The 10,983-nt window shown below is 38.4% G+C and overlaps 1 protein-coding gene across 1 annotated transcript; it reads left to right on the top strand.

The window, feature by feature from the left end:
* The first annotated feature begins 3,730 nt into the window (after window positions 1–3,730).
* Window positions 3,731–9,403, top strand: LOC108671477 (isovaleryl-CoA dehydrogenase, mitochondrial). The gene is made up of 10 exons (XM_018159028.2): window positions 3,731–3,941; window positions 4,224–4,313; window positions 4,739–4,862; window positions 5,979–6,076; window positions 6,395–6,556; window positions 6,833–6,992; window positions 7,326–7,419; window positions 7,725–7,815; window positions 8,063–8,231; window positions 8,784–9,403. The coding sequence occupies exons 1-10, from the start codon at window positions 3,801–3,803 to the stop codon at window positions 8,918–8,920; spliced, it is 1,266 nt and encodes a 421-aa protein (XP_018014517.1). The 5' UTR covers window positions 3,731–3,800; the 3' UTR covers window positions 8,921–9,403.
* Window positions 9,404–10,983: the final 1,580 nt, after the last annotated feature.

The raw sequence follows: 10,983 nt of genomic DNA, 5'->3' as shown, positions 1-10,983 counted from the left end.
CTCAGGCCCAATGGTCATCCATCTGGCAGACCTGCGGCTTTAAGTCCACTCCAAGTAGACACCCTGCAAAAAAGAAGAAGAAGACGGGCTGACGGACATAAGGAAGTAAAGGTGCCTGTACACAGGGATAGTACTAGCCCTAGCTGCTAGTTCATTCGCCGCTTGAACTGTCCACGCTACTAGCCTCATGCATAAGGGTTCAGCCGCTTTAGAGGCATGTGCCGGCAAGTGCCCAAGATGCGGACGAGAGGGACAACCGTTGATGTGTTGATTACTGCGCTGAAGAAGTGGCTAGTAGCACTGATGCAGCCATGGTGAGAGAATCTGTGCCGCTCATGTGAACTTGTGAAGTATCTTGGGTCAAGTGAATCATGGCTTGTTTGAACAATAATGTTTCTAAGAAGAACCCAACAAAGTGGATAGGCCTACCAGATGATATTAAATTATTCTTTGAAATATTCCAAAAATATGAATTAAAGTATCCTATAAGGTTTGCCATAATGGTTACTCCAACAAAATGAAGAGAAATGAGTACTGTAAGATGGGGTAACTTAGACCCCTTTTTTTATAAATGATGCAATTTTTTTACTAGCTAAATTAAACTTGAATTGAAACATGCAAAATATGGGTCTATACTCTAGCTTCACTTTTTTCGTGGGTCACATTCTTAATTTTTTAATCTATTAGATATGCAAACTTTTTAAATCTTCCTATTGTGTTGTATAGCCTCGATATTAGGCTTTTAATGCCATTGACAAAATTTTTCTATGTCAAATAGTTTTTGAGTTTTGGGGATTTTTGTTAAAAAAACAAAAAGTGGTCTAAGTTACCCCATTTTACGGTATTTTGAAACAGAAAGAAGACCTTATTAGTCAGGGTTTAGTTGTTCCTGATGCTGCATTTTTAATGGCTAGAATAAAGAGTATAAAAACAACGTACAGACTCGTGTTGTTGAAGGTAATCCCACTATCCATCTTCACGGACCTCACTCAACTGCTTCTAATGACGCACTGGCAGGCGTGAATGAGAAGATAGTGGCACATTATACTCTGCTTGTGTACAGGGCCTACTAGCGGGATAGTAACCAAGCAACCAACACTAGCCAGATCTACTAGCCGTCTGCACTATGCCACTATCCCTGTGTACAAAGCTGCACTATGCCACTATCCCTGTGTACAAGCACCTTATGCTCCAGTGTGGCCTTCAAGAGTGAATTTGTACTTTTTCTTTTCCTCAATCTTTGATTCCAGAGCTGACAGCCTGACTGACTGCTAAACACCAATGTTCCTCATGATTAATATAACATAACATAGTGATGTCAGCGCTAAAGAGTAGGCCTGATGTGGCCTGTTGCCGATTCTTGAACTTTTCGTGACTTGTTCACAGAAGGTCTAAAATCGTGTCATTTGACCGGATATTTTCAAGACTGACGATAGTTTGAAATAGCTACTAGACTTCCATCGGGTTTGATATGGTGCTAGGCATTTCAAGTCTGAACATATATTTTTCCATAGCTTCATCTAGTCTGTTCTTGAACACATTCATACTATACTAGGAGTGCAAACAATGTAATCAGGGAGGCTATTCCACATGTTGGTGATTCAAAGCGAGAAGAAATATTGTCATGTCGACAAGTTGCAGCGCAGTTTTTTAGTTTATAGCCTTCAACCATGGCACTGGCCCCTGGTGTTGGACTGTTGGTTCTTGTTTCAAATTGTACTGTAGTAATCCTTCGGCTTGGGTGACCTTGTATAAACCATGGAGTATACTTGTATACTTCAATGAGGTCCCTACGCAGAGGTTGATAACTGAGGCTTGGAAGCTTCTTGATTTTTAATCTTTCTTCATTGGACTTGCCCTTCAAGCATGGAATTATCCTTATTGCATGTGTGTGAACATTCTCTATCATTTTTGTCCTTTTCAAATTTTGGTGACCGCACAACATTTCCAAACTCTAGATTCTGGTGCACAACAGCAACAAACAACTGCTTCATTGCTTCTGCATCTAGGAACTTGCAAGAGCGTCTGATTAGACCAAGAATTTGGTTTTTAAAATTAGCTTTCATTTCAACATGCTTAGAAAATTTCAGCTCCTTGTCAACATAAACTCCAAGATCTTTTTCCACACTAGACTTTTCAATCATTACTTACTCAACCATGTGCCAAGTTTGGAATTGAGTCCTGGGAGGAATTCTAGAGGGGTTTTAAATGACCTATGGAAATGCCATTGCATATCCAATCACAGTCTGGATAAGATGACACCATGATCCCATAACCAATCGCAGTCTGGATATCATGAGATCATGATCCTATCAGCCAATCACAGTCTTGAGAGGATTAAGTCGTGATCCTATCAACCAATCACAGTCTGGAAGAGACCCACAAGTACCTTTGAGCACTATATATTAGAATTCCATCAAAGTTTTCTGACAAGTTTGAAGTACTTTACCTTGGGAAGAACAATGAGCAGCAAGATTACTAATCTTGCTGCTCATTGTTCTTCCCAAGGTGAAGTACTTTAATCTTGTCAGCATTAAACCGCAGCTGCCACGTATCAGCCCAGTTAACTAAACTGTCTATATCACCTTGCAATTGCACTTTATTTGACGCATCCTCCACAGTTCACATTATTATAAACTTTTGTCTTGTCAGCATACATGGAGCTCACTCTGGACACTACTTCTGGCAGATCATTTATAAAAGCAACGAACAATATAGGCCCAAGAACGCTTTCTTGTGCCACGCCATTGCCCACTGATGCCCAGTCTGACATGGTTCCATTAATCCTGACACATTGTTGTCTACCTACTAGAAGGCCTCATCCATTGAAGTATGTTTCCCTCAATTCCCAAAGACTTCTCTTTATGTAACAGCCTCTCATGCGGAACACTGTCAAAAGCTTTTGCAAAATCGAGGTACAATGCATCCACTGGCTCCTTTTGTCCAGAAGGCGAGTCCAATCATTCAACGTAGACAATAGGTATGTTATTGGTGCAGAATTTGTGGGGGAATTTTAGAGGGTTTTAAATGACCTATGGTAAGGCAATTGCATAGCCAATCACAGTCTGGATAGCATGAGATCATGACCCTTTCAGCCAATCACAGTCTTGAGAGGATGAGATCATGACCCTATCAACCAATCACAGTCTGGAATGAATGACATCTCAAGCAATCACAGCTGTGAAGGGATGTCTCCATCCACAAGTACCTTTGAGCACTATATACTTGAATTCAACCATGGTGCAGATCTACTGGCAATAAAACCATGTTGACAATCTGATAGGAGATGGTGAACAGTCAAGTGATCAATAATCTTATCCCTCACAACAGATTCCATTACCTTACAAACAACACTTGTCTGACTGACAGGGTGATAGTTACCGTCAACCGGGGCTACTCGGGACGGTTTTGAGCATTTTTTGTTAATAACTTCTTACGATGAAACATTTCATTTTTTGGATAATCTCCTCCAAATCTTCCTTAATCGCAATTGTAAAGTGCGCCTCCTAAATTTCATGTACGGTAGTTGACTCAGGGCCAATAAATTTTAAAAGTGAAAGTTTCTATCACCTATTTTGGATAAATTAAATATTTTGTAGAGCCTTGGATTTTCATTTGGACCTTGGATTTATTTGTCACATGCTCAGTTTTATTTCCATAGAGGTTAGAGCCTCAAGAGTCAAGATTATCTAAATAAAATAAATCTTGCCATAAAAAATGTTGTTATTTTTGTATGCAAACTTTGACTTTTCCAGACTTTTAGCATTTTAGGCTGAGCTTGATTCTTAATCTTCAAAGAAATGTATCGGAATCCCGGTATTATCTTTCAATCAACATGTCGAATGTTAGAAGTGCAAAGATCACTTCTTCCCTTGGCTCGGCATGGCTCCTACTACCCTATCAATGATGCAATTTTTGGTCTAACAGAGGAACAACAGCAGGTAACCTTGGTGAAAATATTATGTGTGAAATGTGAAATTATTAATTTATATTGGTACAATGCTAATTGTGTTGATTTGGATCATCATGATTGATTAGATGTATGTTTACTACTTGGAGTGATTTTGTAGTTTTAAAGGTTTCCATTAATGATTTATTGCCCTTCTTATGTTAAATTTGATCCAGTCTTCACTCCTCCCCTAATGTTTTTCATTCTTAAGGGGTGATGGTTAGGAATTACTGAAGACATTCTAGTCAAACTGATTATTATTATTTTTTTGCAGCTTCGAAAGAGTGTTTTTGACTTTGCTCAAAAGGAACTGGCTCCCAAGGCAGCTCAAATTGACAAGGATAATGAGTTCCCTGAATTAAAGGTAAGCTCTTCCAGTAATGAACTGATTAACTTCTTGGAAGATTCATGGGTGATTATTTTCTTGTGTTTGCTGTTCATTTTTGTAAAAACATTTGTTTTATGTAATTATATCATTCTATTATAACTTGAAATTCAAATACTTCATAATTATAAAAAACATAGTTTTTTCATCTAGGTTATTTATAAGACATTTTCATTACTTGCTGGTAGATTATGCAAATAGTTTATTACACTTGAGCTATTTTCTTGATCAAAAATGCTCCTACTTGGTGGAATTGAATCTTTTGTCAAAACAACACTGCTCTAATTTTCAATTACTTGCTAACAAGGGATGGGCATGAGCAATATTTAATAAAAACATACTTTTAAATGATGTGTTCTGGCCAAGTCTAATGTCCTAACAAAAAATGTTCACTCATTCAACAGGAGTTCTTTCAAAAAATGGGATCTCTTGGTCTTTTAGGGGCAACAGCTGATCCTGAATATGGAGGATCAGGCATGGGATACTTTGATCATGTCCTTATTATGGAAGAGCTGTCCAGAGCAGCAGGTAATTCAAACTAACTTGAACAGGTTAAATAACTTTTCACCTGGTCTGTGTTTGGCACTTCTAATCTAAGCCATGCCAATAAAGTTTTATAGTTGTCAAGAAGTAGCTGTAAAGATATCAGATTGAGTACCTATATATTCCATGCAATAAGTTTTTAGTTGCAAAATTATCATTTACCTTGCCAGTTGTAGCAAAAAAAATTTAAAGCTGAACTCACCTTAGTAAATTATGGTTGTCTTTACATGAGCATTAAGTCATTATTTTCATTCTTAGCGTTTTATTAAACAATGTTTCAATTGACCGTGTCAACTCAAAATGTCAGCTCATAACTCCCTATATATATCTCTTATGCTCCATTTCATATTTCAGATTAAATTTTTATGTCTGCCAGTAACCAATATTCTGCCCATCAAATCGCTAAAAAAAAACTTAATTGATACCGTATATGCTTCAAAATTGAACTAAGGGAACTTCAGAAGAAATAGCATGCTCATTTGTAGGAAAAAACAGCCAAATTACTAATTTAAGGAACTAAGGATGTATATTGTGGATCTGTTAATAGCTTATGTTATCTGCAACAATTAATAGTACATATGTCCTATCAAAAAAAAAAAAAAGTCTCAAGCTATTGGACAATCTCTATTCTTGAAATGGTATTGCTTGAATCTGTTTGCAGAGGTTTGATCCCCGTGCATCATGTATGACTGGTAAAGTTATGCATGCATTTCTTGAGATTCCCAGGAATATGCTCCTCTGGTAATGGTGTCTTGTGGATTAAATGCCATTTTAACACATGTAATCCAGCCTCCAGCTGGATTACAAATTTGCCATCGCTAAAGCCGAGATTGGTTAAATTTGTATTTCTGTTGGATTGCCTTAATAATTGCATCAGTCACAAACTCTTTTGACTTTGTGCATTTCTGATCTGTGCATTTCTAACATTTAATAGTTCTGAAGATATGCTAAGCTCTTCTAAAATTTATGTTGAAGGCAATTAGATATTTTTTTCAGTCTAGCAGTTAATATTGTTTCTGAAAGAATATCCTCTGAAATGAAGTTTAAATGCTGTATGTTCTTTGTTGTGTGCATTCAAATTTCTTGTGTGTACGTTTGCAGGAGGCATTGCTCTGTCATATGGTGCTCACTCCAACTTATGTGTGAATCAAATTAATCGCAATGGCACTGAAGAGCAAAAACGGAAATATTTACCTAAGGTGAGACAATGTCCTACATGTTTTAGGTTTGTTATGTTCATTCAAAGTTAAATAATGTGGTAGGTTATCCTGCTGTGGAATTAGAGGGTATGAAAAATGTGGTCTTTTGAAGTGCACATTATTTATCTTATATATTTACGTCCTTATTAACAGACAGGAAATGTACATTTCCATGTAGATGCAATATTTTTTATTCACATTATACATTCAACTGTTAAAACTAGCTGCTGATCACTATTTATTTGCAGACTTTGAACACAATGTTTCAGGGACTTATTGCACAGAATGTGTGAGTTTTGAGATGATGTGGTCTGACAGCTGTGCAGCGGCGAGCACATCGGAGCGCTTGCCATGTCTGAGCCTGGCTCCGGCAGTGACGTGGTCTCCATGAAACTCAGAGCTGTTAAAGATGGCGACTCTTATATCCTCAACGGCAACAAGTTCTGGATCACCAATGGACCTGATGCTGACACGCTTGTGGTGAGAGTTGAATCTTGGTTGGCAATGTTGATATAAGCTCACACATCAAGTGAATGAGTTGATAACATATAGTTATCAACTCATTATATAGTACATGATATAGTACAAGGAGTGAGAGAATCACATGGTGGATGTTGAATGTGTAAGTGGCTGTTTTGTGTAATTCTGGTCATTGTGTTGAATATTGTTTCTTGATTTGGATTAGTTTCCTGTTCTGACAACAACAAAATTTTTCTTCCTTTTGATTCAAGGTATTTATTTATTATTGTACTCCAGGTGTATGCAAAAACTGAACCTGAGAAGCATCAACATGGCGTTTCTGCATTCATTATTGAGAAATCATTTAAAGGCTTCAGCACAGCACAAAAACTTGACAAAGTAGGCATGCGTGGCTCCAACACATCAGAACTTATCTTTGAAGACTGCAGAGTTCCTGGTTTGTTTCTGTGTCAATGCCTTGAATAGCAAAAATCTTTGGTGTAGATGCTCTCCGCAGTTACAGAAAATGGCTGAAAGTAAACTTTGTTCTATATGCGCATAGTGTTTGATAATTACCTACTTGACTCATATATTATGATCATTATCATCATGTATATATAGGTAGGTATATATATATTTATATATGTACTTGTTTCCGTGCAGGTTGAAATATAGTTGATAAGATTACATCATTGTCTCACACTCGTATTTATACATGGCAAAGTATGCATTTTAGTTTAGTTTACTCTGTTGTCACGTGAATTGATATTGACGTGACCGTCTGGCGCAGCTGAGAACATGCTGGGTGCTGTCAACAAGGGCGTCTATGTCCTCTTCTCTGGCCTTGACTTGGAGCGGCTGGTGCTCGCTGGAGGGCCGCTAGGGTACTGTACACATCCTTGGTTGGCTGCCGCAATCCATAGTTGTAATTTTCGAAAATATATTTGAAAAATTTAATGTGTCTTTATTAAAAATTCGTACAGTTTTTCAGATTTGTTAACCAATATTTGTGTGTCGAAACAATTTTACTTGTCTATTAAATTTTTTCTTATAGTTTATCTGATTTGTTAACCAATACTGGCGTGTTGACGGGTATAGGTATTGCTAGTTATTCAATAGCATAACGAGTTTCAATTACAACTCTGGTTTAGTGAACGTAACTGAATTATATGCCATTCCCCGTCCCCAGGATCATGCAGGCTGCTTGTGATGTGGCCTTTGAATACGTCCACGTCAGGAAGCAGTTCGGGCGGCCAGTTGGGGAATTCCAACTCATGCAGGTTTGTTCAGTTCCGTTTTATAACTCCTCACAAATTCCTTGATATTGGTGATAGAAACCTAGCACACTTATGGGCTGTTTCTATTTGAGACAGTAAAACATAACTCACGACAGAGATGTCGTCGCATTTTCAAATCTAGAAATAAGTGACTCAAGTTCAATTTCATTTCTTAATGCAAAAATTAAGTTTACTTATAAATCATGATGTCGAAAGCATATAATTGAAGTTGTTGTTGTGCTTGTATCAGGGCAAGATAGCGGACATGTACACGTCTCTGAACGTGTGCCGCTCTTACCTGTACACCGTGGCGCGGGCCACCGACGCTGGCCACTGCAGCAGCAAGGACTGCGCCGGCGTCATCCTCTACCTCGCTGAGCAGGCCACGCAGGTCGCCCTGCAGGCCGTGCAGTGTCTTGGTGAGGCTTGGGTGCACAACCAGCAGTGATTCTTTCTTCTGAAAGCTGATTTTCTTTAAAATTTTATTATTATTGCGATTTATTGCATAAATGGTGAAGTTTATAAAGATAAGCAACTGTTTCTGTAAAGCCCATTTTCTGCAGATTTATAATAACTTCTTCTTTTAACAAACCGGATAAATATCGGACAATTTTTACTAATAATTGGTGAAATCTTTTCTTTCTTAGCTGATGAAACGTTGCCTATGTTAGCTAATGACTTATTTTTTATAAATATGATGCTAGTGGCTGCGGAGCAAGAGTTATACATCAGTTATAGGCTGCAATGATCGGCCATTTGCTGCTCATCATCTAAAGTTTACCGTGTTCTTAACGGTCATTCTGTCAATTTTTATGACAACACTAAATTACTGAGTAAAACCACGTTATATTTCTTCAGTTTTTCGGCCATAAAGCATCCATATAAGGAATACTGTACGGTTGAAATGGTTCATTAGATTTTTTCGTACCTGAAGATGTGACCAGACATAATTATTATCTTGCCCTGTCCAGGTGGGAACGGCTACATCAACGACTACCCAACAGGTCGCCTGTTGCGAGACGCCAAACTCTACGAGATTGGCGCCGGTACGAGCGAAGTCCGTCGACTGGTTATAGGGCGCGCGCTCAACGCAGAGTACAAGAACTGAGAAGCAAGACCTGCTCTTAGATCTTCCAACTAATAAATATTACGTGATTATTGCCTAACATGACAGTACTGCTCATCACCACTGGTGAACAGCGTTCACGCGTCAACATCGTGTTCGTCGTGGTCATGATGTCTGTGTAACGAGTAGCATTTGGTGGCACCTACCAGTCTGAAGCAAGTTTTTTTTTTCTTTTAAAGCGTAATAATATGAAACAATAACAGGAAACGTTGGTTTTGTATTATTCATAGCAGCCTAAAGTCAGACATGTGAATTATGTGTTGAGAGGTTAGATTGGAATTGGGTGCGTGATGAACTCCGGTCACGACCTATAAATCGGTCATTCACGCAGCATATAAAAGCTCTTTTACTAGCGCGAAAAAAAATTCAAAGTTTACGTCACAGTCAGAAATTAACACAAATTTCAATTAATACGAATTCACAACAATCCTAAATGACTAAAACATTCCGTTATGAATGTAAACATCCTAAAAAAAATCAGAAACAATTTACTAAAACCTTCGGCACGGACACCCTTGTCTTCCCACCCTCCCCTCACATTCCATCAAAAAGTGCTCCACAGTTTCCTTCTCATCCCCATCACACATAAAACATTTATCTTCCCTCTTCTCGCTCCACTTTTATGTACGTCCATTCACACCTCGCGCCCCTGCCCTAACACAAAACAGAAGGTCCCCACCTCTACTACAATCTTACATGCATTCATATTTTGGCATCGCTTTCATCTGATACAGTTTCAGAATGATATTTCCCTCCATTACTTGCTTCCACACCTTCAGCCTTTCACTCGCTTTCAGCCTTTCACTCGCTTATTTATTTCTCTTTTCCACTCTTTTTCATCCCACTCTATCCCAATCGCACCCCGTACTGTCACCACTGGGACCACCCATTCGTCCTTTGGCCCAGCGGGTCCTTGACGCACCCATGCTTCATGCATACCACACTTACGAACCGATGCACGACATCTACGTGCCCATTTGCTCACCTTTATGTTCCTCATATACATCTTTCGTGCCCAACGTTCATCGTCCATTCGCTCCAGTCTCACTACCTCAAAACTAATCTCATTCGTCTCTCCTTAAATGGAATTATCCTAGATTGAATTATCAATCTAACAATGACGTTGTGAAGCTTAGTTCCACAGTGGCCATCAGATAAGTTTTTAATGTGCACTCGTTATATTGGACAACAGTGATATTCCAAAAATTAACAAAAAGTCAGTTCGGCGTAATTGATTTGGTTCGAAGCTCATTCTAATGTAAAGCTAGTCCTTAGGACTAGTGGGTTTACATAAACATTGTGTAATTAGAAACACAGGTTTTGTCTTAGCCTAACAAACCTTAGCTAAAATAGTGTGTTCTAAGTACGAGTTGTGTGTGCTCTAGGCAGAGTATTTGTTAATCATGAAGCTGTAATGCTTGAATTGTAAGATGATGAGAGTCTGGCCTACCGTAATTTGTTCAACGATTGGATTACTTTGACGTAATATTCATTCAGCTAGCACACGTGTATATAACACAACTCATTTGTCCAGTATCATAACCTGTACTCCTACATCTATCAATATTTCTCTTCGAAATCATTTTAAAATACCGTCGACTTATCAGGGCACAACAGGTCAGGCTCACAACATATGACGACCACGACGCGATAAATTTCACTATCCATATCTTAAATTAGCGTATACATGTAGGATTTGAATTTGTAAAGCTTCTATGATCTGGGAAAGTTAGGTTCTCTCATCTTGTTGACCAAGAAGTTTGTTCTGTATTTATTTGAACCATCTTAATTATTGCCTCTGATACTCGAGTACTCCCTTGAGCTCTTGTGATGCAGTGGTATGGCAACCTGCGACACGGGTTTGTGCATAGTAGAAAGCTCAGCTCATGACCAACCCAGCCATTCATCCAATTCTGGTTGGTAACCAAATATCCGGCGTGTCATGTGTTGTTTAATTCAAATGTGTTGTTTAATTCAAATAAAATAGTTCTGGTGAGGCAGTCATGGTTATAGAACTACACGTAGGCTTAGTGCCCTTAAAAACT

This window comes from Hyalella azteca, unplaced genomic scaffold, assembly GCF_000764305.2.
Source record: "Hyalella azteca isolate HAZT.00-mixed unplaced genomic scaffold, Hazt_2.0.2 contig1759, whole genome shotgun sequence".
Lineage (NCBI taxonomy): Eukaryota > Metazoa > Arthropoda > Malacostraca > Amphipoda > Hyalellidae > Hyalella > Hyalella azteca.
The sequence above is the reverse complement of the archived record's forward strand: the minus strand, read 5'-3'. Positions and strand labels throughout refer to the sequence as shown.

What these genes read in the sequence shown, in the direction of transcription:
- LOC108671477 (XM_018159028.2), top strand. Translation starts at nt 3,801, where the DNA reads ATGTATCGGAATCCCGGTATTATCTTTCAATCAACATGTCGAATGTTA. An exon ending in TAACAGAGGAACAACAGCAG is followed by an intron (nt 3,942 to 4,223) that starts GTAACCTTGGTG and finishes ATTTTTTTGCAG; the next exon opens with CTTCGAAAGAGTGTTTTTGA. An exon ending in ATGAGTTCCCTGAATTAAAG is followed by an intron (nt 4,314 to 4,738) that starts GTAAGCTCTTCC and finishes CTCATTCAACAG; the next exon opens with GAGTTCTTTCAAAAAATGGG.